At 42.4% G+C, this 27,671-nt stretch overlaps 1 protein-coding gene and 1 pseudogene across 2 annotated transcripts; both read right to left on the minus strand.

The window, feature by feature from the left end:
- Positions 1-9,223: 9,223 nt before the first annotated feature.
- On the minus strand, positions 9,224-15,694 carry LOC111977971 (ADP-ribosylation factor 4-like; annotated as a pseudogene).
- Positions 15,695-20,921: 5,227 nt separating this feature from the next.
- LOC111978596 (ADP-ribosylation factor 4) lies at positions 20,922-24,143 on the minus strand. Of its 2 annotated transcripts, none has more exons than XM_024008727.2 (6): positions 23,543-24,143; positions 23,276-23,356; positions 23,045-23,154; positions 22,421-22,492; positions 21,971-22,099; positions 20,922-21,412 (listed from the first exon to the last, which is right to left on the minus strand). In XM_024008727.2, exons 1-6 carry the CDS (start codon positions 23,607-23,609, stop codon positions 21,326-21,328), a joined length of 546 nt encoding a protein of 181 aa, XP_023864495.1. In that variant the 5' UTR covers positions 23,610-24,143; the 3' UTR covers positions 20,922-21,325. The 2 variants fall into 2 exon arrangements, with proteins under 2 accessions (XP_023864495.1, XP_023864496.1); XM_024008728.2 differs by lacking the exon at positions 20,922-21,412 and adding an exon at positions 21,420-21,600.
- Positions 24,144-27,671: the final 3,528 nt, after the last annotated feature.

The raw sequence follows: 27,671 nt of genomic DNA on the forward strand, positions 1-27,671 counted from the left end.
ACTCATCTCTTCAGTGGGTCATATGATTGAGTGTAGTGTAGTCTGGCCGGGAGTGTGGAAGGTGAACGGAAAGGCTCTGGAGCAACGAACCGCCCTTGCTGTCTCTGCCTGGCCGGTTCCCTTCTCTCCACTGGAATTATCTTGCCTCTAACCCTGTTTACAGGGGCTGAGTCACTGGCTTACTGGTGCTCTTTCATGCCGTCCCTAGGAGGTGTGCGTGAGTGGGTTGAGTCACTGACTGGATCTTCCTGTCTGGGTTGGCGCCCCCCTTGGGTTGTGCCGTGGCGGAGATCTTGTGGGCTATACTCGGCTTGTCACAGGATGGTAAGTTGGTGTTGAAGTTATCCCTCTAGTGGTGTGGGGGCTGTGCTTTGTCAAAGTGGGTGGGGTTATATCCTTCCTGTTTGCCCCTGTCCGCGGGTGTCATCGCGGATGGGGCCCACAGTGTCTCCTGACCCGTCCTGTCTCAGCCTCCAGTATTTGCTGCAGTAGTTTATATGTCGAGACGAGGATTGTAGCTCGGGCAGTTATGTTTGAAATATTATCGTGGAAAGTAAGAGGAACTTCTCCTGTCTTATATGTCGCCGTTTTTTGAATTTAAGTATTGCTCTTCTAATTCATCAATCTCATTCTTCGATCCATGGTTACTGATCAAACCTTTAAAATATTACCTTGACTATAAATTACCTATGGCTCACGGATGTGCTCAGTCCCTTGCCTTGAGAAGGTAGACCACAGGAAAACCTGGCTCCCTGTAGAGGAAAGGCTCTGCAGAACCCAGGTTGAGGCACCAACATGCAGAACCTTGGACAGAGCTGCGTTCATGTTCCTAGACCAGAAATGTAAAAACTCCATAAAACCAATTAGCACGGTTCATTTCCCAGGCAAACGCAAAACCCTAATTCCAAATCAATAATTTCAAATTTCAATCAAATGTGTTAATATAGCCCTTGTTTTGACAAATCAGTCTGAGGTATATCAAAGTGTGTACAGAAACCAGCCGTCAAAACCCCCAAACAGCAAGCATGCGGTGTAGAGCACCGGGCTAGGAAAAACTCCCTAGAAGGCTCACAACCTAAGGAAGAAACCTAGTATGGCGAAGGGAACCAGGACTAGAGGGTAGGCCAGTCCTCTTCTGCTGTGACCGGTGAGATTATAACAGAAGCATCGATCTCACAAAGATTGTTCAAATGGATTCCATCAATGCCTACCAGCCTGGTAAAATAATAGTCAATCACATGATAGCGACACACTTGGTAATCGTTTCCATAGTGCCCGCACGCGCAGCAAACAAGTTTCAACTGGCAGCAGCAGCACGGCCAGGTGGACTGGGGACAACACTAGTGGGTACGTCATCATGCCAGTAGATCCTAGGGCTTCAGGTTCTTACCGCCGAGAGAGAGATAGGAAAGAAGAGAGAAATGAGAGACCATTAGTAGAGAGCATGCTTAATTCACACAGGACACCGGATAAGCACAGAGAAATACTCCAGCGCATGACAGAACGACCCTACCCCCCCAACACATAAACTACCTTGCCATAAATACTGGAAGGCTGAGACAGGATTGATCAGCCAGGGACACTGTGGCCACCATCCGGATGAGTACCCCCAGACAGCGTGGGTTCCAAAAGCGCAGGCCACCTATATTAAGCCCAACAAGCCCACTTGTGCCAAAGGCAGCAGCCCCCACATCACTAAAGAGGATTATCTTCAACCACCGAACTTACCATCCAGAAAACGGCAATATACAGGAAATCCATTGGTCCGATGGGACGAGTAATCCAGCGACGCACAAAAAAATCTCACGCCACCTTAGACAACAACCAATGGATTCCTAGTAAATCTAGAGCATCCTGACTGGTTGCATCACCTCCTGGTATGGCAGCTGCTCGGCCTCCTTGGCCACACTACAGAGGGTATTGTGTATGGCCCAGTACATCACTGGGCTCAAGCTTCCTGCCATCCAGGACCTCTATACCAGGCGGTGTTGGTTGTCACTTTAACTCTACCTACATTCACATATTACCTCAATTACCTCGACTAACCTGTGCCCCCGCACACATTTTTATTTATCTGTTTTTTACTTAACACTTATTTTTCTTAAAACTGCATTGTTGGTTAAGGGCTTGTAAGTAAGCATTTCACTGTAAGGTCAACGTTGTATTCGGCGCATATAACAATGGCGGTGTTCTATTCTGGTTAGAGCCAGTTTGTACTGTTCTGTGAAGGAAGTAGTACACAGCGTTGTACGAGATCTTCAGTTTCTTAGCATTTATCACATGGAATAGCCTTCATTTCTCAGAACAAGAATAGACTGACGAGTTTCAGAAGAAAGTGCTTTGTTTCTGGCCATTTTGAGCCTGTAATCGAATCCACAAATGCTGATGCTTCAGATACTCAACTAGTCTCAAGAAGGCCAGTTTTATTGCTTCTTTAATCAGAACAACACTTTTCAGCTGTGCTAACATAATTGCAAAGAGGTTTTCTAATGATCAATTAGCCTTTTAAAATAATCAACTTGGATTAGCTAACACAACGTGCCATTGGAACACAGGAGTGATGGTTGCTGATAATGGGCCTCTGTACGCCTATGTAGATATTCCATTACAAAATCTGCCATTTCCAGCTACAATAGTCATTTACAACATTAACAATGTCAACACTGTATTTCTGATCAATTTAATGTTATTTTAATGGATGAAAAATATGCTTTTCTTTCACAAACAAGGACATTTCTAAGTGACCCCAAACTTTTGAATGGTAGTGTATATATATGTATACCAATCGTATTATAGAATAATAGTAGAATAATAGTGAAGACATCAAAACTAGGAAATAAAACATATGGAATCATATAGTTAACAATTTCTTTTTCWACAAATCAAACTATAGTTTTGATTTTAGATTCTTCAATGTAGCCACCCTTTGCCTTGATGACAGCTTTGCACACTCTTGGAATTCTCTCAACCCGCTTCATGATGTAGTCACCTGAAATGCATTTCAATGAACAGGTGTGCATAGTTAAAAGTTAATTTTGGGAATTTCTTTCCTTCTTAATGCGTTTGAGCCAACCACTTGTGTTGTGAAGGTAGGGGTGGTATACAAAAGATAGCCTTATTTAGTAAAAGACCAAGTCCATATTACGGCAAGAACAGCTCAAATAAGCAAAGAGAAACGACAGTCCATCATTACTTTAAGGCATGAAGATCAGTAAATATGGAAAATGCATAGTATAGAAATGGAGTAAATTAACCTTGGCTACAGCCCTGCCTATGATATTATACTAAACAGAAATATAAACGCAACATGCAACATTTTCAAAGGTTTTATTGAGTTACAGTTCATATAAGTATATCAGCCAATTTAAATAAATAAATTAGGCCCTAATTTATGGATTTCACGAGACGTGGGAATACAGATAGGCATCTGTTGGTCACATATACCTTAAAAAATTAAGTTAGGGGCGTGGATCAGAAAACCAGTCAGTGTCTAGATTGACCACCATTTACCTCATGCAGCACAACACATCTCCTTTTCATAGAGTTGATCAGGCTGTTGATTGTGGCCTGTGGAATGTTGTCCCACTCTTCTTCAATGGCTGTGCGAAGTTGATGGATATTGTCAAGAAATGGAACACGCTGTTGTACATGTCCATCCTGAGCATCCCAAACGTGCTCATTGGGTGATATGTCTGGTGAGTATGCAGGCCATGAAATAAGACCAAATTCTTATTTAAAATGACGGCCTACCCCGGCCAAACCCTCCCCTAACCTGAATGATGCTGGGCCAATTGTGCACCGACATATGGTACTCCAGACCACGGCCGGTTGTGATCCAGCCCGGGATCAAAGCAAGGATCAAACCAGGGTCTGTAGTGATGCCTCTAGCACTGAGATGCAGTGCCTTATACCTCTGGACCACTTGGGAACCACAAATGGGGCATGGGGCCGTGCATTATCATGCTGAAACATGAGGTGATTGTGGCGGTAGAATGGCACGACAATGGGCCTCAGGATCTCGTCCCGGTATCTCTGTGCATTCAAATTGCCATTGATAAAATACCATAACCCCACCGCCACCATGGGGCACTCTGCTCACAATGTTAACATCAGCAAAACGCTCACCCACACAACGCCATACACGTGGTCTGCGGTTGTGAGCATGGTTGGACGTACTACCAAATTCTCTAAGATGACATTGGAATATGGAATAGAAATTAACATTAAATTATCTGGCAACAGCTCTGGTGGACATTCTTGCAGTCAGCATGCCAATTGCACGCTCCATCATCACTTTAGACATCTGTGGCAGTGTTGTGTGACAAAACGTACATTTTAGATTGGCCTTTTATTTTCCCCAGCACAAGGTGCATCTGTGTAATGATCATGCTGTTGAATCAGCTTCTCGATATGCCACAACTGTCAGGTGGATGGATTATCTTTGGCAAAGGAGAAATGCTAACTAACAAGGATGTAAACAAATTTGTGCACAAAGTTTGAGAGTAATAAGCTTTKTGTGCCTATGGAACATTTCTGGGATCTTTTATTTCAGCTCATGAAACATGGGACCAACACTTTACATGTTGAGTTTATATTTGTTMATATATTGTTCAGTGTAGTTAATTCACATAAAGATGTATCCCAATAAGCAAAATTACGTTGAGATTTGGATCTGGTACGCTCCGGCCAAAACTTGTTTGGGGCGAAGCTCATTAGAACAATACCCAGCATGCTTTGCAAGTGTTTGTTTTTACATAAAAAAAATGGTCACTGTCACGTTCTGACCATAGTTCTTTTGTGTTTTCGTTGTTTTAGTGTTGGTCAGGACGTGAGCTGAGTGGGCATTCTATGTTGTGTGTCTAGTTTTCCCGTTTCTATGTTTGGCCTGATATGGTTCTCAATCAGAGGCAGGTGTTAGTCATTGTCTCTGATTGGGAACCATATTTAGGTAGCCTGTTTTGTGTTGGGTTTTGTGGGTGGTTGTCTTCTGTCTTTGTGTCTATGCACCAGATAGGACTGTTTCGKTTTTTCACATTTGTTGTTTTTGTATTTTGTAGTGTTCACGTTTTTTGTCGTTATTAAACATGATGAACACTAACCACGCTGCGCTTTGGTCCGATCCCTGCTACACCTCCTCCTCAGACGAAGAGGAGGAAATCTGCCGTTACAGTCACTTACCAGACGCTCTTATCCACACCAACTGACAGTCAGTGCATTGAACTAAGGTAGATAAACAACAACATCGTATACTGAATAGATACTTATCTCTCCTCCCTAACAACGGGAGTCATTGTCCACAAAGCGGCATAGCGGGCTGTCTAGCTCCCACCTATGCTTTCTTTGGATTGGTGGATACATCTCATTATTTTAATACTATTTGACCATTTGATGAGGGTTGTTGACGTCAACCGCCTGTATTCAAGGAAGAGATGCTATGCTACTAGCCTCGTACCATGAATATACATATTCATCTCGAGACAAGTCAAATCAAATCAAATCAAATTGTATTTGTCACATGCCCCGAATACAACAGGTGTAGACCTTACAGTGAAATGCTTACTTACAAGACCTTAACCAACAATGCAGTTTTAAGAAAATAACAAAAAAAGTAAGAGATCAGAATAACAAATGATTAATTAAAGAGCAGCAGTAAATAACAATAGCAGGGCTATATACAGGGGGTACCGGTATAGAGTCAATGTGCGGGGGCACCGGTGTCGAGGTAATTGAGGTAATATGTACATGTGGGTAGAGTTATTAAAGTGACTATGCATAGATAATAACAGAGAGTAGCAGCAGCGTAGAAGAGGTGGGGGGKGGCTGCGCAATGCAAATATTCTGGGTAGCCATTTGATTAGCTGTTCAGGAGTCTTATGGCTTGGGGGTAGAAGCTATTTAGGAGCCTCATGGACCTACAGTTGGTACTCCGGTACCGCTTGCTGTGCGGTAGCAGAGAGAACAGTCTATGACTTGGGTGGTTGGAGTCTTTGACAATTTTTAGGGCCTTTCTCTGACACCGCCTGGTATAGAGATCCTGAATGGCAGGAAGCTTGGTCCCGGTGATGTACTGGGCCGTACACACTACCCTCTGTAGTGCCTGCGGTCGGAGGCCGAGCAGCTGCGATACCAGGCAGTAATGCAACCAGTCAGGATGCTCTCGATGGTGCAGCTGTAAAACATTTTGAGGCTCTGAGGACCAATGCCAAATCTTTTCAGTCTCCTGAGGGGGAATAGGTTTTGTAGTGCCCTCTACACGACTGTCTTGGTGTGCTTGGACCATGTTAGTTTGTTGGTGATGTGGACGCCAAAGAACTTGAAGCTCTCAACCTGCTCCACTACAGTCCTGTCGATGAGAATGGGGGCGTGCTCGGTCCTCCTTTTCGTGTAGTCCACAATCATCTCCTTTGTCTTGATCACATTGAGGGAGAGTTTGTTGTCCTTGCACCACACGGTCAGGTCTCTGATCTCCTCCCTATAGGCTGTCTCGTCATTGTCGGTGATCAAGCCTACCACTGTTGTGTCATCTGCAAACTTAATGATGGTGTTGGAGCTGTGCCAGGCCGTGCAGTCATGAGTGAACAGGGAGTACAGGAGGGGACTGAGCACGCACCCCTGAGGGGCCCCCGTGTTGAGGATCAGCATGGCGGATGTGTTGTTACCTACCCTTACCACCTGGGGGCGGCCCGTCAGGAAGTCCAGGATCCAGTTACAGAGGAGTAGTCCTTAGCTTACTGATGAGCTTTGAGGGCACTATGGTGTTGTACGCTGAGCTTTAGTCAATGAATAGCATTCTCACATAGGTGTTCCTTTTGTCCAGGTGTGAAATGGCAGTGCGGCGTGCAATAAAGATTGCATCATCTGTGGATCTGTTGGTGCGGTATGCAAATTGGAGTGGGTCTAGGGTTTCTGGGATAATGGTGTTGATGTGAGCCATGACCAGCCTTTCAAAGCATTTCATTGCTACAGACGTGAGTGCTACGGGGTCGGTAGTCATTTAGGCAGATTACCTTAGTGTTCTTGGGCACAGGGACTATGGTGGTCTGCTTGAAACATGTTGGTATTACAGACTCAGACAGGGAGAGGTTGAAAATGTTAGTGGAGACACTTGCCAGATGGTACACGTCCTGGTAATCCATCTGGCCCTGTTTAAAGGTCTTACTCACATTGGCTGCGGAGAGCGTGATCACACAGTCGTCCGGCTCAGCTGATGCTCTCATGYATGTTTCAGTGTTACTTGCCCGGTTGCAAGCATAAAAGTTATTTAGCTAGTCAGGTAGGCTTGTGTCACTGAGTAGCTCTCGGCTGTGCTTCCCTTTGTAGTCTGTAAGAGTTTGCAGGCCCTGCCACATCCGATGAGTGTCAGAGCYGGTGTAGTATGATTCAATCTTAGTCCTGTATTGATGCTTGGCCTGTTTGATGTTTCGTCGGAGGGCATAGCGGGATTTCTTAGAAGCTTCCGGGTTAGAGTCCCGCTCCTTGAAAGCATCAGCTCTACCCTTTAGCTGAGTGCGAATGTTGCCTGTAATCCATGGCTTCTGGTKGGGTACGAAGTCCTCGATGCACTTGTAAATGCACTGATAAAGCCAGTTACTGATGTGGTGTACTCCTCAATGCCATTGGAAGAATCCCGGAACATATTCCAGTCTGTGCTAGCAAAGCAGTGCTGTAGTTTAACATCTGCTTCATCTGACCACTTTTTTATAGACCGAGTCACTGGTGCGTCCTGCTTTAATTTTTGCTTGTAAGCAGGAATCAGGAGGATAGAATTATAGTCAGATTTGCCAAATGGGGGGCAAGGGAGAGCTTTGTATGTGTCTCTGTGTGTGGAGTAAAGGTGGTCTAGAATTGTTTTCCCTCTGGTGCATATTTAACATGCTGATAGAAATGAGGTAAAACTGATTTAAGTTTCCCTGCATTAAAGTCCCCGGCCACTAGGAGCGCCGCGTCTGGATGAGCGTTTTCCTGTTTGCTTATGGCGGTATACAGCTCATTGAGTGCGGTCTTAGTGCCAGCATCGGTCTGTGGTGGTATGTAGACAGCTACTAAAAATACAGATGAAAACTCTCTAGGTAGATAGTGTGGTCTACAGCTTATGATGAGATACTCTAACTCAGGCAAGCAAAACCTCAAGACTTCCTTAGATATCGTGCACCAGCTGTTGTATACATAAATGCGTAGGCTCCCGCCCCGTGTCTTACCAGAGGCTGCTGTTCTGTCATGCCGCTAGATTGTATAACCCACCAGCTGTATGTTCTTAATGTCGTTGTTCAGCCACGACTCGGTGAAACATAAGATATTACAGTTTTCAATGTCCCGTTGGTAGGATAAACCTGCTTTCAGTTCGTCCCATTTATTTTCCAGCGATTGAACATTAGCTAGCAGGATGGAAGGCATGGGAGATTAGCCACTCGTCGCCTGATCCTCACAAGGCACCCTGATCTCTGTCCGCTAAATATGTGTTTCCTTCTCCAGCGAATAACGGGGATCTAGGCCTGGTCGGGTGTCTGTATTATATCCCTCCTGTCCGACTCATTAAAGAAGAACTTTTCATCCAGTTTGCGGTGAGCAAATGCAGTTCTGATGTCCAGAAGCTCTTTTCGGTCATAAGAGACGATAGCAGCAACATTATGTACAAAACAAGTTATTGTTGGTTAAGAGYCAATAAGACGGCAGCCTTCCCCTCCGACGCAATCATTCAAAGAATTACTCCGATATAAAGTGTTTTTTCTCAAAGTTGCGGGGATGTCATGTGTCCTACTTATATCAGTAAACCCGTAACAACTTAAGCATCATGAATCTTCTATTCAATTAAATAAACATCACGAAGCAAATAAGCCATAMATTTTAGGTTTTGGTTAAATTAGACACTCATTGACCGCCATACAAAAAGTCCTTACTTGGTGGGCGAAAAAAATGAAAAACATCACCTGCTGGAGGGAGCTATATTTTGGGCTTCTCTCTTTACCTGTTCCTCTCTGGCTAAATCTGCCGGGTTGTCTGATGGAAGCAGCTAACATATAGCGTTTGATCATGTGCAACTATGTCAACGATTTAAATTGGCTGATGCACATTTTGAGAAGGAGACAGAGTTCAAACGTAAACTTTTTCTAATGTTCGCAAATATGTCCCCGTTCAGTTTTAGTCTTTGTCTCCATTACACATAACCTTCAGTGACAACAAGGGAAACCACTGAAACAAAACCCACAAAGAAAACAACTGCAGATACATTTAAACACATTATTTTATTAGAGGTAGTGAGGTATTGGAAGTCAGGAAATAAATACAGGGGTGTTGATAAAGAATCTGCTTACATTCATTCAGTGATCATTTAAAATATATATATTTTATATAACTTTCCAAGTTACAATATGTGCAATACATTAAAGTGCATTACCCCCCAAAAAATGGAAACGTAAACTTTTCAGAAAGCCACTTCTAAGTTTTGTTCTGATTGTATGGTTGTTCTTGAGTAAACGTTGTGTCCTGGTCGTTCTTAAGGAGGGCTCGGCTCAGCTGTTACAGGGTGAAGCTGATCCTAGACCTGTACCTAGGGGTAACGTCGCCACAGAGCCAACTCAGCTAGTTAGCGCTTGGAAAGCTGGTCAGCCAACCAATCCAGTCCCTCCAACAGACCTGAACCCTGGGTCGCACAGGTAGCCTGGACAAACCACTGAGGAGAGAGGACAAACATTCAGTCATTAAAACAGTCAGTCATTAACAGGTAGCCTGGACAAACCACTGAGGAGAGAGGACAAACAGTCAGTCATTAAAACAGTCAGTCATTAACAGGTAGCCTGGACAAACCACTGAGGAGAGAGGACAAAAAGTCCGTCATTAACAGGTAGCCTGGACAAACCACTGAGATGACAAACAACCAGAGTGCATTATTTAGCAAATCTAGGCAGGGATTCAATCCGAGGCGAGTTGCAGTGTTCAACATTTAAAAGGATACATCAGGATTTTGGGAATGACGCCCAGAATCAGATGAACTCATGGACACCATTTTTACATTTGAAGTCAGAAGTTCACATTCACCTCAGCCAAATACATTTAAACTCAGTTTTTCACAATTCCTGACATTTAATCCTAGTTAAAATTCCCTGTTATAGGTCAGTTAGGATCACCACTTTATTTTAAGAATGTGAAATGTCAGAATAATATTAGAGAATGATTTATTTCAGCTTTTATTTCTTTCATCACATTCCCAGTGGGTCAGAAGTTTACATACACTCAAATACTATTTGGTAGCATTGTCTTTAAAGTGTTTCACTTGGGTCAAACGTTTTGGGTAGCCTTCCACAAGCTTCCCACAAAAAGTTGGGTGAATTTTGGCCCATTCCTCCTGACAGAGCTGGTGTAACTGAGTCAGGTTTGTAGGCCTCCTTGCTCGCACACACTTTTTCAGTTCTGCCCACACATTTTCTATAGGATTGAGGTCAGGGCTTTGTGATGGGTACTTCAATACCTTGACTTTGTTGTCCTTAAGCCATTTTGCCACAACTTTGGAAGTGTGCTTGGGGTCATTGTCCATTTGGAAGACCCATTTGCGACCAAGCTTTAACTTCCTGACTGATGTCTTGAGATCCTTCCTGACTGATGGCGACCCCATCTTGGGTTCGTGCTGTAGGGGAAATCTTTGTGGGCTATACTCAGCCTTGTCTCAGGATGGTAAGTTGGTGGTTGAAGTTATCCCTCTAGTGGTGTGGGGGCTGTGCTTTGGCAAAGTGGGTGGGGTTATATCCTGCCTGTTTGGCCCTGTCCGGGGGTATCGTCGGACGGGGCCACAGTGTCTCCCGACCCCTCCTGTCTCAGCCTCCAGTATTTATGCTGCAGTAGTTTATGTGTCGGGGGCTAGGGTCAGTCTGTTATATCTGGAGTATTTCTCCTGTCTTATCCGGTGTCCTGTGTGAATTTAAGTATCTCTCTCTAATTCTGTCTCTCTTTTCTCTCTTTCTTCCTTTCTCTCTCTCGGAGGGCTGAGCCCTAGGACCATGCCTCAGGACTACCTGGTCTGATGACCTCTTTGCTGTCCCAGTCCACCTGGTCATGCTGCTGCTCCAGTTTCAACTGTTCTGCCCTCAGCTATGGAACCTAACCTTTTTACCGGACGTGCTACCTGTCCCAGACCTGCTGTTTTCAACTCTCTAGAGACCGCAGGAGCGGTAGAGATACTCTTGAATGGTCGGCTATGAAAAGCCAACTGACATTTAGTCCTGAGGTGCTGACTTGCTGCACCCTCGACAACCACTGTGATTATTATTATTTGACCCTGCTGGTCATCTATGAACATTTGAACAGCTTGGCTATGTTCTGTTATAATCTCCACCCGGCACAGGCAGAAGAGGACTGGCCACCCCTCATAGCCTGGTTCTTCTCTAGGTTTCTTCCTAGGTTTCTTGCCTTTCTAGGGAGTTTTTCCTAGCCACTGTGCTTCTACACCTGCATTGCTTGCTGTTTGGGGTTTTAGGCTGGGTTTCTGTACAGCACTTTGTGACATCTGTTGATGTAAGAAGGGCTTGATAAATACTTTGATTGATTGATTGAGATGTTGCTTCAATATATCCACATAATTTCCCTTCCTCATGATGCCATGTATTTTGTGAGGTGCACCAGTCCCTCTTGCACGCAAAGCACCACACAACATGATGCTGCCACTCCTGTGCTTCACGGTTGGGATGGTGTTCTTGGCTTGCAAGCCTCCCCTTTTTCCTCAAACATAACGATTGTCATTATGGCCAAACAGTTCTATTTTTGTTTCATCAGACCAGAGGACATTTCTCCAAAAGCACAATCTTTGTCCCCATGTGCAGTTGCAAACTGTAGTCTGGCTTTTTATGGCGGTTTTGGAGCAGTGGCTTCTTCCTTGCTGAGCGGCCTTTCAGGTTATGTCGATATAGGACTCTAACTAACTTTTACTGTGGATATAGATACATTTGTACCTGTTTCCTCCAGCATCTTCACAAGGCCAGAATCTTGGCCATGTTCTGTTATAATCTCCACCCGGCACAGCCAGAAGAGGACTGCCACCTCCATAGCCTGGTTCCTCTCTAGGTTTCTTCCTAGGTTTTGGCCTTTCTAGGGAGTTTTTCCTAGCACCGTGCTTCTACACCTGCATTGCTTGCTGTTTGGGGTTTTAGGCTGGGTTTGTACAGCACTCGAGATATTAGCTGATGTACGAAGGGCTATATAAAATAAACTTGATTTGATTTGCTGTTGTTCTGGGATTGATTTGCACTTTTCGCACCGAAGTACGTTCATCTCTAGGAGACAGAACGCGTCTCCTCCTGAGCGTTATGACGGCTGCGTGGTCCCTGGTGTTTATACTTGCGTACTATGTTTGTACAGATGAATATGGTACCTTCAGGCGTTTGGAAATTGCTCCCAAGGATGAACCAGACTTGTGGAGGTCTCAATTTATATTCTGAGGTCTTGGCTGATTTCTTTTGATTTTCGCATGATGTCAACCAAAGAGGCACTGAGTTTGAAGGTAGGCCTTGAAATACATCCACAGGTACACCTCCAATTTACTCAAATGATGTCAATTAGCCTATCAGAAGCTTCTAAAGCCATGACATCATTTTCTGGAATTTTACAAGCTGTTTAATGGCGCAGTCACTTAGTGTATGTAACTTCTGACCCACTGGAATTGTGATACAGTGATTATATGTGAAATAATCTGTCTGTAAACATTGTTGGAAAATTACTTGTGACATGCAAAAAGTAGATGTCTAACTGACTTGTCAAAACTATGTGATGTCAACAAGAAATTTGTGGAGTGGTTGAAAACGAGTTTTAATGACTCAACCTAAGTGTAAGTAAACTTCCGACTCAACTGTATGTGTCTGCATGCAGTTTGAAGAAGTTGCTCATTAGCATTAGCGCATTTGCTACTAGTGTTAGCACAATGCATGAAAGTCTATGGTAACTGCTAGCATGGTGTCACGCCCTGACTTAGTTATCTATGTTTTCTTTATTATTTTGGTTAGGTCAGGGTGAGAAGAGGGTGGTATGTTGTTTTTTATTGTCTAGGGTTTTTGTATGCCAGGGGTGTTTGTAAGTCTAGGCATATGTATTTCTATGGTGGCTGAATTGGTTCCCAATCAGAGGCAGCTGTTTGTTGTTGTCTCTGATTGGGGATCATATTTAGGTTGCCATTTTCCTTTTGGTTTTGTGGGTTCTTGATCTATGTTTAGTTGCCTGTCTGCACTATCCATATTAGCTTCACGGTTCGTTTTGTTATTTTGTTTGTTTTGTTCAGTGTTCGTTCTCTAATAAAGAAGAATGTACGTTACCACGCTGCGCCTTGGTCTCCTCCCTACGAGGCCGTGACGCATGGTAACAGCTAGCATGCTAGAAGATACCATAGACGTCCAGTCATTGCGCTAATGCTAGTTAGAGTTGGCTCGCGAAACCTTAGAGATTCTAGATGGTCTACTTACAGGAGTATTCAGTTGAAGTTTCCTCAGTCCCAGTTTTTATTGTGATGTCACTGACAGACATGGTTGGGAAGGTCCTGTTTGTTGGCGAACACCAGCAGAACTACATTTCTCAACTGGTTTTCTTCAAGCTGTGGGTCAACAGCAAAGAACACAGGAATCAGAACAGCCACAGTACTGACTGAGTTATTACACTTTTCTCTGTAATGTTGCATCGTGTGTGGAGGATCAATAACACAGAAACACAGGGAATCAGACAGTCACATTAAACAGGTAACAACTCTCTCCTATCTCTATTAGAACAGTCATATGACTGTATTATTACATTCCTCGTAGGGAATCAGAAAGATCCCATTATACTGTTACTACGCTCCTCTCCGGTGGCCAAGAGCAAACTTAAGAGTTGCTATAGGAAAGTGTGGAAAGATTAATGGAAGGCAGATGACTCACCATGTTTCTGCAGTTCCTCTGAAGCATCATTTATCCTCTCAGGATCGTTGCTGTCTACCACAAATATAAGACCCTGGATGAAGACATTGGAACACAGACGCATTCTTTTAAGGAATGAGAAAATTGGAATTGGAATTTGAGTTCATTTCTGAATTGACTGGATTTGAAATGGATCCATAGTTAAGGCTGTTAGGGTAAGAATACCTGAGTGTTTAAGTGAGGCTGTTAGGTGAGGCTGTTCGTTTAGGTTTATTAGGGTTAGGCTGTTAGGGTTAGGTGAGGCTGTTAGGTTTAGGTGAGGCTGAGGCTGTTGGGGTTAGGTGAGGCTGTTGGGTTAGGTGAGTGCTGTTGGGTAGTTGAGGCTGTTAGTTGAGAGTGTTAGGGTTAGTTGAGGCTGTTTAGTGTTAGTTGAGAGTTAGGGTTTAGTTGAGGCTGTTAGGGTTAGTTGAGAGTGTTAGTGTAACAGTTTAACTTTAGTCCGTCCCCGCGCCCGACCCGGGCGCGAACCAGGGACCCTCTGCACACATCAACACAAGTCCCCATGAAGTATCGTTACCATTGCTCCACAAAAGCCGCGGCCTTGCAGAGCAAGGGGAACCGCTACCTCAAGGTCTCAAAGCGAGTGACGTCACCATTTGAAAGGCTATTAGCGCGCACCACCGCTAACTAGCTAGCCATTTCACATCGGTTACATTCACCCCCCTTTCGACCTCCTTCTTTTCCGCAGCAACCAGTGATCCGGGTCAACAGCATCAATTTAACAGTTTACTTTAGTCCGTTCCCTCGCCCCGACCCGGGCGCGAACCAGGGACACTCTGCACACATCAACAACAGTCACCCACGAAGTATCGTTACCATCGCTCCACAAAAGCCACGCCCTTGCAGAGCAAGGGGAACCACTACATCAAGGTCTCAAGCGGGTGACGTCACGTTTGAAAGGCTATTAGCGCGCCACCACCGCTAACTAGCTAGCCATTTCACATCGGTTACATTAGGGTTAGTATTACCTGAGTGTTCTGGTAGTAATGCTTCCACAGAGGTCTGATGACGTGCTGACCACCTACATCCCACCACGTGAAGCTGATGTTCTTGTACTCAACCGTCTCCACATTGAACCCTATGGTGATCAGCACAAAACATTCAGCTATGCTCTGTCTGCAGTCCTGGGTCAATACATATGAGAAGCAAAAGTTGTCAATCATTGGATATAGCCTATATATCAATCAATGCTTACCAATAGTGGGGATAGTAGTGACACTTCTCCAAGTTTTAGTTTGTACAGGACTGTGGTCTTCCCTGCAGCATCTAACCCAACTGTAGGAACAATATGGATAATTTTAAAACCTAAGTAATATTAATATATGCATATAATATAGGCCTATGTAAAATCAATAAAAAAGTAAATGTTATAACACATTGTAACAAATACATTGTACAAACATTGCAACATTGTAATAATAACACAATGACATTAACAACATTGGAATAAGTCTTACCCATCAGAATTCTCATCTGTTTTTTCTCGAAGAAACGAGAGAAGAGTTGTGAAACCATAACACCCATTATTGCTGAAAAATATGTTTAGCTTTTTCAAATAATCCGAAAGGAATGAAATCTGCAGCAGCCTATCTCGCGCTTCAAACAATTCTGCAGGGTAGACAGCAGCACACACTGATTTATACGATTGGTTTGCATTGCGCTGCTTATATAGTCTACTCAGCCACATGTGTAACGGGACACCAACACAGAGCACTGTCATTTCAGGCTGGTCACACAGGTACAACAGTCAACTGACTGCGACGATTCCTCTCTACCGTTTCATCCACGTCACTTTCACTTTGTTGACCTCTGAATACAGGATGTTGTATGTTTCTCATGTGTAGAGATAGAATCTGATTGGTCTACAAGGCTGCTATTCATTCTCTGTTAACTAAATGTTGTCTGAAGATAAAGCCGATGTCACACGAAGCAACCTGTACGCAAATGTTGTTGCTGGCAACAGAGTTGCATCTGGGTTGCTTCTTGAGTCAATTTCAATCGCGTTTGAATTGCTTCGTGTATCTGCAAAGTTCCTTGAGATCATGGTACTTACTACTTACATCTGCAACAGAAATTGCTTCCAGGTTGCTTCGTGTGAGTGATATCGGCTCTAGAGAGAAAGAGGTCTACTCCTGTGTGTGTGTGTGTGTGTGTGTGTGTTAGTGTGTGAATTTCTCAATGCTCTCTATTCAAGCAAATCAACAGAGAAAGAAACTGTGATGAAATAAAGACAAACCATTTAGTATCTAGATCCTAGTGTCCTGTTTATTCACATAAAAATACTTTTTCGAAATCTAAAGGCACAGCCCAGATTGGTGCCAGTGTCTTAAGTAGTAGAACATGTTATTACTCCAAACTGGTGAAAGTGACAAGCTGACGTTTTTATTTTCGTCAAAAGCTATTTAATATCGAACAAGTGCCTTTGATTGGACGGCCTGCACATTCGCAGTTCGGCGCGAAACAACCGTTAAACCCGATGACGTGTTTCTACTGTTAGGATTTATGTTTATGCACTATAGCCTGCTACCATATTGTATGAAGATRAATATTGTTTTGTTACACACACACACAAACAATACAGATGTATGTGTGTAAAGACTGACCAACATTGAGTGAAAGGCCATAAAAGCTGTGGTCAATCTGGAGAGGGGAGGGGTGCATATCTCTAAGCCAACCAGGGAGGGTAGATTACTGGACAATACCATATTAGGAACTGTTTGAGTGTAGCATCGGGAAAGACACAAGACGGATCTAATCTACCCAACAACCAGATGCGGACAGAGGAGAGCACTAAGGGACTTGGACAAGTCCGAGTGCCAGCATAGGCTGGGCAAAGTTTAAACCGCGCTCAGCCTCTACTGTGATAGGCCAACAGACGCGTTGGAACTACGTCATCACGGTATAAGAACAGCTGTTTACGTACTTCCTGCCAGTTCCCTATTCTACCCTACCCTGTTCTACCCTAAACATAATTAAAGAAAGTTAGCAGACCTGGCTTTTTATTTATCCTGATACCGGATTTGAATAACGCAACGCTCACACTACACATGAGCTTAGTTAGCCAAAGTTGGTCTGTCATCGCCTACAAGCGTGATAGGCTAAAACTGCTTCTCCAATAGAAATCCCCAGTATCTATAGTTTAGCTACATACAGTATAAGGACACTGAGGTCTGGACCTTATTTTTTGGAATAACAAAAATAAGTAATCAGTTGGGCTTCCCAGGGGCGCTGTTCTCCAGAGTCCCTCATTTATTTTTGTTGATCACTGTCACTCAATCGTTTATCAAAATGGCACAAATCATGGCCAAATGTGTAGAATCGCGGGAAATTAGCTTTAAAACGGCCAACATTTCTCCCCACCCTGTGGCAAAATGTATAGAATTGCAGGAAATAAGCTGTAAAACTGCAAACATTTTTTTTATAGCTATTAGGCTATGTGTTTGTAGATCGACTGAGGTGAATGAAATTACAGCAACCAATGTGTTAATGGCTGGGGTAATTTTGTTTGTGTGACAAAGTGAAATTGTAGTTTCCATCAACCTCACTCGTGCTGCATGCAATGTAATTATTGTAGAACAACGCTGTTCGCAGGCAGATAGTGGGTGAAACCATTCACTTTCCTTTCATTATGAGTTGTCGAATTCATACAAATATTTACTGCCATTGTAGTAAGGTTGGCAATATGAGAGGTCTTCAAGTACCTTTTTTGTATTATTTTCAAGTTTTCATAGCAATCGGTAATCTGCATTTTTGGATGCCGATTATGGCCGATTACATTGCATTCCACGAGGAAACTGCGTGGCAGGCTGACCTCCTGTTACGCGAGTGCAGCAAGGAGCCAAGGTAAGTTGCTAGCTAGCATTAAACGTATCTTATAAAAAACAATCAATCTTCACATAATCACTAGTTAACTACACATGGTTGATGATATTACTAGGTTAACAAGCTTGTCCTGCCTGCGTTGCATATAATCAATAAGGTGTCTGTTAATTTATCATCGAATCACAGCCTGCTTCGCCAAACGGGGATGATTTAACAAAGCGCATTCGCGAAAAAAGCACAATCGTTGCACGAATGTACCTAACCATAAACATCAAGCCTTTCTTAAAATCAATCAAAGAAGTTATATATTTTTAAACCTGCATATTTAGTTAAATTAAATTTATGTTAGCAGGAAATATAACTAGGGAAATTGTGTCACTTCTCTTGCGTTCATTGCACTCAGAGTCAGGGTATATGCAACACTGGGCCGCCTGGCTCGTTGCAAATAATTTGCCAGAATTTTACATAACTATGACATAACATTGAAGGTTGTGCAATGTGTACAGCAATATTTAGACTTAGGGTTGCCACCTGTCGATAAAATACGGAACGTTCCATATTTCACTGAAAGAATAACGTTTTGTTTTCTAAATGGTCGTTTCTGGATTTGACCATATTAATGACCAAAGGCTTGTATTTCTTGTTTATTATATTAATTAAGTCTATAATTTTGATATTTGAGTTAGAGCAGTCTGACTGACCGGTGGTAGGCATTCATTCAAACTTTCGTGCGTTTGCCAGCAGCTCTTAGCAATGCTTGAATCACAACGCTGTTTATGACTTCAAGCCAATCAACTCCTGAAATTAGGCTGGCAATACTAAAGTRCCTATTAGAACATACAATAGTCAAAGGAATATGAAATACAAATGGTATAGAGAGAAATAGTCGACGCGTCATAATTCCTATAATAACTACAACCTAAAACTTCTTAACTGGGAATATTGAAGAACTGGGAATATTTAACCACCAGCTTTAATATGTTCTGAGCAAGGAACTTAAATGTTGGCTTTTTGACATGGCACATATTGCACTTTTAATTTCTTCTCCAACACTGTGTTTTTGCATTATTTAAACCCAATTGAGCATGTTTCATTATTTATTTGAGACAAAGGTGATTTTATTTATGTATTATATTAAGTTAAAACAAAAGTGTTCATTGTTCATTCAGTATTGTTGTAAATGTCATTATTACACACACACATATATATATATATATATAAATCAGCCGTTTAAACCGTATCGGCTTTTCTTGGACCTCCAATAATCGGTATCGGTATCGGCGTTGAAAAATCATAATCTGCCGACCTCTACTTCAAAGAACAAGTAATGGGTTTTGAGTGCTTCTCCCCTATTTGGAAAGTTGGTCTGCCTGCTCTTCAGTCTGAGAGAGATATGCTGAAAGCTGGTTCGTGTGTCATTTCTCTGTCCATAAAAACTGTTTAAAACTGTGTAACACAATAGTGTCTTTTGAAAACCGTTTCATATATCACAAAGTCAATAGCTAATGGGGCTATGTATATATTTATGTTGTCGTTAATGTATTTATAGTCTATTTAGGCAAGTTAACCAAGGGTTTGCTGGCTTAGCTAGCCATGTTAATGACGAGGTAACTAGCACCGTCAGTGAACTGTAATGTCACCCTAGCTATTTCTCGCAGTTGATTTATTGGTAATTCAAGACATCTTTTTTATTTGTATGAAAAAAATGTATACCCCTTTTTCTCCCCAATTTAATGTTATCCAATTGGTAGTTACACTCATGTCCCATCACTGCAACTTCCGTACGGACTCTGGAGAGGCAAAGGTCGAGAGTTTTGGTGGTTCCAAAATTCWTCCATTTAAGAATGATGGAGGCCACTGTGTTCTTGGGGACGTTCAATGCTGCAGACATTTTTTGGTACCCTTCCCAGATCTGTGCCTCGACACAATCCTGTCTCGGAGCTCTGCGGACAATTCCTTCGACCTCATGGCTTGGTTTTTGCTCTGACATGCTCTGTCAACTGTGAGACCTTATTTAGACAGGTGTGTGCCTTTCCAAATCATGTCCAATCAATTGAATTCACCACAGGTGGACTCCAATCAAGTTGTAGAAATATCTCAAGGATGATCAATGGAAACAGGATGCACCTGAGCTAAAATTTGAGTCTCATAGCAAAGGGTCTGAATACTTATGTCAATAAGGTATTCATTTAAATTTTTCAAAAAAATGTAAACCTCTTTTCGCTTCGTCATTATAGGGTATTGTGTGTAGATTGATGAGGATAATATTACATTTAAGAATAAGGCACTAACGTCACAAAATGTGGAAAAAGTCTAGGGGTCTGAATACTTTCCGAATGCACTGTACGTAGGCCTTCTAATATTTACCAAAACAACACTGTGGTGAGGCCATGTCTGTTACAGTTCAGGAAAACGGTACTAAATACTGTAGATTAGAAGCATGATTTCCTTTATTGGCCCAAAAAGACAAATGGGACTGAGAGATTATTCTCCCACACTGTAAAGGTTAATGCTCGGATAGTCCTCATTTCACATCTCCCTCAGTGAAATTGAAGCCCACTGTGTAGACGTCAATTCAACGTCTTTTCCACGTTGGTTCAGCGTAATTTAATTGAAATGATGTGGAAACAATGTTGATTCAACCAGTGTGTGCCCAATGGGAGATATCTATCTCAGCACAATGCTGTTTCTTGGAAAATAAGACANAAACAATGTTGATTCAACCAGTGTGTGCCCAATGGGAGATATCTATCTCAGCACAATGCTGTTTCTTGGAAAATAAGACAGCAAGCACTGGGATCGTGTAATGCTGTTGAAATTGAAGTATCTGAACTTCCAAGAGCTCACAACCTTATACTCTACAATCAATACTATCATGTTAAGGCTATATACTGTARTTTAAACGTTTTTATATAACATACTATTTATTTAATCAAGGAATGCTGTCATACATTCTCCATGCAATTTTGAGGCCCTACCTTTAGATGTCGATATTGCATTGTTAAAATGTTCGCAAATATGTCCCCGACGAGTTTTAGTCTTGGTCTCCATTACACAGACCCTGCAGTGATGATGAGGGAAATTACAAAAAACAATTGTCTTCTATTTGTTGTTTCTGAATTGTTACTCTTCCATCTGCACAGTGACCTAACCCAAAAAGAAAACGACTGCAGATACATTTAAACACATTATTTTATTAGAGGTAGTGAGGTATTGGAAATAAATACAGGGGGTTTGATAAAGAATCTGCTTACATTCATTCAGTGATACAATTATTTTAACATAAAACATTTATAACTTTACAATACATTGCAATACATTGCAATACATTGGAAAAAATATTTTTTAAATGGAAACTTTTCAGAAAGGCACTTCTGATTGTATGGTTGTCCTTGAGTAAACGTTGTGTCCTGGTCGTTCTTAAGACGGGCTGAGCGCAGCTGTTACAGGGTGCTCCTAGACACTGATCTTGGGTCAGTACATTTCCCCCACTAATGGTTAAGGTTAGGATTGRGGAGGGGAAGCTGATCCTAGACCTGTACATAGGGATAACTTCACCCCAGAGCCAACTCAGCTAGTTAGCGCTTGGAAAGCTGGTCAGCCAACCAGTCCAGTCCCTCCAACAGACCTGAACCATGGGTCGCACAGGTAGCCTGGACAAACCACTGAGGAGAGAGGACAAACATTCAGTCATTAAAACAGTCAGTCATTAACAGGTAGCCTGGACAAACCACTGAGGAGAGAGGACAAACAGTCAGTCATTAAAACAGTCAGTCATTAACAGGTAGCCTGGACAAACCACTGAGGAGAGAGGACAAAAAGTCCGTCATTAACAGGTAGCCTGGACAAACCACTGAGATGACAAACAATCAGAGTGCATTATTTACCAAATCTGGGCAGGGAATCTATTCGAGGCGCGTTGGAGAGTTTGACATTTAAAAGGATACATCAGGATTTTGGGAATGACGCCCTTTATCTACTTCCCCAGAGCCAGATGAACTCATGGACACCATTTTATGTCTCTGCATGCAGTTTGAAGAAAGTTTCTCATTAGCATTAGCGCGATTGCTAAGTAGTGTTAGCTCAATGACTGGAAGTCTATGAAAACTGCTAGCATGGTAACAGCTAGCATGCTAGTGTATACTATAGACTCCTAGTCATTGCGCTAACGCTAGGTAGAGTTGGCTCGCGAAACCTTAGAGATTCTAGATGGTCATACTTACAGGAGTATTCAGTTGAAGTTTCCTCAGTCCCAGTTTATTTGTGATGTCACTGACAGACATGGCGTTGGGAAGGTCCTGTTTGTTGGCGAACACCAGCAGAACTACATCTCTCAACTGGTCYTCTTCAAGCTGTGGGTCAACAGCAAAGAACACAGGGAATCAGAACAGCCACAGTACTGACTGAGTTATTACACTTTTCTCTGTAATGTTGCATCGTGTGTGGAGGATCAATAACACAGAACACAGGGAATCAGAACAGTCACATTAAACAGGTAAACACTCTCTCCTAYCTCTATTAGAACAGTCATATGACTGTATTATTACATTCCTCGTAGGGAATCAGAAAGATCCCATTATACTGTTACTACGCTCCTCTCCGGTGGCCAAGAGCAAACTTAAGAGTTGCTATAGGAAAGTGTGGAAAGATTAATGGAAGGACAGATGACTCACCATGTTCTGCAGTTCCTCTGAAGCATCATTTATCCTCTCAGGATCGTTGCTGTCTACCACAAATATAAGACCCTGGATGAAGACATTGGAACACAGACGCATTCTTTTAAGGAATGAGGAAAATTGGAATTGGAATTTGAGTTCATTTTCTGAATTGACTGGATTTGAAATGGATCCCATAGTTAAGGCTGTTAGGGTAAGAATACCTGAGTGTTTAAGTGAGGCTGTTAGGTGAGGCTGTTCGTTTAGGTTTATTAGGGTTAGGCTAGGTTGAGGCTGTTAGGGTTAGGTGAGGCTGTTAGGGTTAGGTGAGGCTGAGGGTGTTGGGGGTAGGTGAGGCTGTTGGGGTTAGGTGAGGCTGTTGGGGTTAGGTGAGGCTGTTAGGGTTAGGTGAGGCTGTTAGGTTTAGGTGAGGCTGAGGCTGTTGGGGTTAGGTGAGGCTGTTGGGGTTAGGTGAGGCTGTTAGGGTTAGTTGAGGCTGTTAGGGTTAGGTGAGGCTGTTAGGGTTAGTTGAGGCTGGTAGTTGAGGCTGTCAGAGTTAGTTGAGGCTGTGAGGGTTAGTTGAGGCTGTTAGGGTTAGTTGAGGATGTTCAGGTTAGTTGAGAGTGTTAGGGTTAGTATTACCTGAGTGTTCTGGTAGTAATGCTTCCACAGAGGTCTGATGACGTGCTGACCACCTACATCCCACACCGTGAAGCTGATGTTCTTGTACTCAACCGTCTCCACATTGAACCCTATGGTGATCAGCACAAAATACATTCAGCTATGCTCTGTCTAGCAGTCCTGGGTCAAATACATATGAGAAGCAAAAGTTGTCAATCATTGGATATAGCCTATATATCAATCAATGCTTACCAATAGTGGGGATAGTAGTGACAACTTCTCCAAGTTTTAGTTTGTACAGGACTGTGGTCTTCCCTGCAGCATCTAACCCAACTGTAGGAACAATATGGATAATTTTAAAACCTAAGTAATATTAATAATATGCATATAATATAGGCCTATGTAAAATCAATCAAAAAAAGTAAATGTTATAACACATTGTAACAAATACATTGTACAAACATTGCAACATTGTAATAATAACACAATGACATTAACAACATTGGAAATAAGTCTTACCCATCAGAATTCTCATCTGTTTTTTCTCGAAGAAACGAGAGAAGAGTTGTGAAACCATAACACCCATTATTGCTGAAAAAATATGTTTAGCTTTTTCAAATAATCCGAAAGGAATGAAATCTGCAGCAGCCTATCTCGCGCTTCAAACAATTCTGCAGGGGTAGACAGCAGCACACACTGATTTATACGATTGGTTTGCATTGCGCTGCTTATATAGTCTACTCAGCCACATGTGTAACGGGACACCAACACAGAGCACTGTCATTTCAGGCTGGTCACACAGGTACAACAGTCAACTGACTGCGACGATTCCTCTCTACACGTTTCATCCACGTCACTTTCACTTTGTTGACCTCTGAATACAGGATGTTGTAATGTTTCTCATGTGTAGAGATAGAATCTGATTGGTCTACAAGGCTGCTATTCATTCTCTGTTAACTAAATGTTGTCTGAAGATAAAGCCGATGTCACACGAAGCAACCTGTWYGCAAATGTTGTTGCTGGCAACAGAGTTGCATCTGGGTTGCTTCTTGAGTCAATTTCAATCGCGTTTGAATTGCTTCGTGTATCTGCAAAGTTCCTTGAGATCATGGTACTTACTACTTACATCTGCAACAGAAATTGCTTCCAGGTTGCTTCGTGTGAGTGATATCGGCTCTAGAGAGAAAGAGGTCTACTCCTGTGTGTGTGTGTGTGTGTGTGTGTGTGTGTGTTAGTGTGTGAATTTCTCAATGCTCTCTATTCAAGCAAATCAACAGAGAAAGAAACTGTGATGAAATAAAGACAAACCATTTAGTATCTAGATCCTAGTGTCCTGTTTATTCACATAACAAATACTTTCTTTCATTTTAGTTTCTAAACCCAGTGCCGTAACATCGCGAGACATCCGGGAACAMTTAAACCCAGTGCCGTAACATCGCGAGACATCCGGGAACACCGTCGAAACAGATCTGGCCGAGGTTTGGGGATTGAGAGGTAAATGGGAGAAGTGTAAAGTTCTTCCTTAGTTGTTAATTTTCTCGAAATCTAAAGGCACAGCCTAGATTGGTGCCAATGTCTTAAGTAGTAGAACATGTTTTTAGTCCAAACTCGTGAAAGTGACAAGCTGACACGTTTTTATTTTCGTCTTTAAGCTATTTTATATCGAACAAGTGCCTTTGATTTGACGGACTCCACATTCGCAGTTTGTCGCGAGACGACCGTTATGACGCATGAGCTTAGTTAGCCAAAGTCGGTCTGTCATCGCCTACAAGCGTGATGGGCTAAAACTGCTTCTCCAATAGAAATCCCCAGTATCTTCATACTGTACGGTCTTTGATTATAGTCTATCTACAGGGTTTAGCTACATACAGTATGAGGACACTGAGGTTTGGATCTTAATTTTTGAAATAACAGAAACAGGTCATCAGCCAGGCGTCCCCATTGACTTTGTTGATCACTCTCACTCAATGTCTCATCAAAATGGCATAAATCATGGCAAAATGTATAGACTTCCAGGAAATAAGCTGTAAATCTGCAAACATTTTTTTGAAAGCTTATAGGATATGTGTTTGTAGATCGACTGAGGTGAGTGAAACTACAGCAACCAATGTGTAATGGCTGGGGTAATTTTGTTTGTGTGACAAAGTGAAATTGTAGAGTTTGCAGATAGTGGGTGAAACCATTCACTTCAGAAAAGGTGTGATGTTAATAACGTTTCCTTTCATTATGAGTGGTCGAATTCATAAAAATATGTACTGCCATTGTAGTAAGGTTGGCAATATGAGAGGTCTTCAGTAACCTTTTTTTGTATTATTTTCCTTGAAAGAACAAGTAATGGGTTTTGAGTGCTTCTCCCCTATTTGGAAAGTTGGTCTGCCTGCTCTTCAGTCTGAGAGATATGCTGAAAGCTGGTTCGTGTCTCATTTCTATGTACATAAAAACTGTTTAAAACTGTGTAACACAGTAGTGTCTTTTGAAAACCGTTTCATATATCCCAAAGTCAATAGCCAATGTAACTATGTATATATTTATGTTGTCGTTAAATGTATTTTCAAGTCTATTTCGGCAAGTTAACCAAGGGTTTGCTGGCTTAGCTAGCCATGTTAACGACGAGCTAACTAGCACCGTTAGTGAACTGTAATGTCACGCTAGCTATTGCTGGCAGTTGATTTATTGGTAATTCAAGACATCTTTTTTATTTGTATGACATTTTTTTATACCCCTTTTTCTCCMCAATTTAATGTTATCCAATTGGTAGTTACACTCATGTCCCATCACTGCAACTCCCGTACGTACGGACGGGATCTTTTTTATTTGTATAAAAAAAAAAAGACCCCATTTTCTCCCCAATTTCGTGGTATCCAATTGGTAGTAACACTCGTAACACTGCAATTCCTGTAAGGACTCCGAAACACAACCCAGTCGAGCCACAATGCCCTCTTAACCCGGAAGAAAGCTGCACCATTGTGTCAAAGGAAAGCTGGTGACCGTGTCAGTGTGAATTGCGCCCGGCCCACCACTTGAGTCGCTAGAGCGCGATGGGACAAGAACATCCCTGCCGGTCAAACCCTCCCCTAACCCGGACGACACTGGGCCAATTGTGCGCTGCCCCATGGGTCTCCCGGTCGCGGCCGGCTGCGACAGAGCCTGGATCTCTAGTGACACAGCTAGTACTGCGATGCAGTGCCTTAGACTACTGCGCCACTCGGGAGGTCCATGCAAGACTTCTTTAATTAAATATTAAGTGAATGTTATTTTCTTACTACCTTAAAAGGTTTATATAAAACSGGTTGTACTTGTGCTATGTATTTATGGATTAATGTCACTTCACATTGAAGGCATGTATTATTATTGTTGCTCCTATTGAAATATGTCCTACCTAGCCAGTGAACTTGTGGATGTGACCGTCAGGTCAATGCCTGTCATCACTGTTTGATAACTTTCACTGCAGGTATGTCTTACTGTATTTTTGTTATTTTCTTAACATCCATTTATACTATACGATCACTTTGTGCATTCAGTCTGAGAGAGATGTTCTGTGAGAAGCCAGTGAACGTGTGTTTGTGACCGTCCTAATGCCTGTCATCACTGTTTGATGTATTTCACTGCAGATGAAAACCAAGTTAACCTGACGTGTGGGTGTCCATGTGCCTTTCTTCTGGGTGGCTATATGAAGTTGGTTACATTTGTTTTTGCTGTTATCCAAATTGTATGTGAAAATAAAACATATGCGAAATCATCGAAATCATCTTGCTCTTTCAAGTAGTTTTATGAATAATTTATAATGCATACAAACAAAACATACACAAACTCACCTTTTTATAAACATTTGTCTCTTCTAGTCTATTCTCTGAGCAGATAAGGGAGTTGACCTTGGCCTAGGTCTATATAAACTGACAGACTAAAACATGGATAAAACAATCTTCCAATAAATAGTCAATCAAAATCGATCTGTAACACTAAGAAGGTTGAGATAATATTCCTTATATTACAACATCAGATACAGTGCATTTGGAAAGTATTCAGAACCCTTGACTTTTTCCACATTTTGTTACGTTACAGCCTTATTCTAAAATTGATGAAATTGTTTTCCCCTCAATCTACACACAATACCACATAATGATAAAGGATAAAACCGTTTTTTCAATTTTTTTTGCAAATTTGTTAAATGTAAAAAACGAATATCACATTTACATAAGTATTCAGACCCTTTACTCAGTACTTTGTTGAAGCATATTTGGCAGTGATTACAGCCTCGAGTCTTCTTGAGTATGATGCTACAAGCTTGGCACACCTGTATTTGGGGAGTTTCTCCATTTCTTCTCTGCAGATCCTCTCAAGCTCTGTCAGGTTTGATGGGGAGCGTCGCTGCACAGCTATTTTCATGTCTCTCCAGAGATCTTAGATTGGGTTCACATCCGGGCTCTGGTTGGGCCACTCAAGGAAATTCAGAGACTTGTCCCGAAGCCACTCCTGCATTGTCTTGGCTGTGTGCTTAGGGTTGTTGTCCTTTTGGAAGGTGAACCTTCGCCCCAGTCTGAGGTCCTGAATGCTATGGAGCAGGTTTTCACAGCATGATGCTGCCACCACCATGTAGAGATGGTGCCAGGTTTCCTCCAGACGTGACGCTTGGCATTCAGGCCAAATA

This window comes from Salvelinus sp. IW2-2015, linkage group LG18, assembly GCF_002910315.2.
Source record: "Salvelinus sp. IW2-2015 linkage group LG18, ASM291031v2, whole genome shotgun sequence".
In the NCBI taxonomy this organism is placed as follows: Eukaryota; Metazoa; Chordata; class Actinopteri; order Salmoniformes; family Salmonidae; genus Salvelinus; species Salvelinus sp. IW2-2015.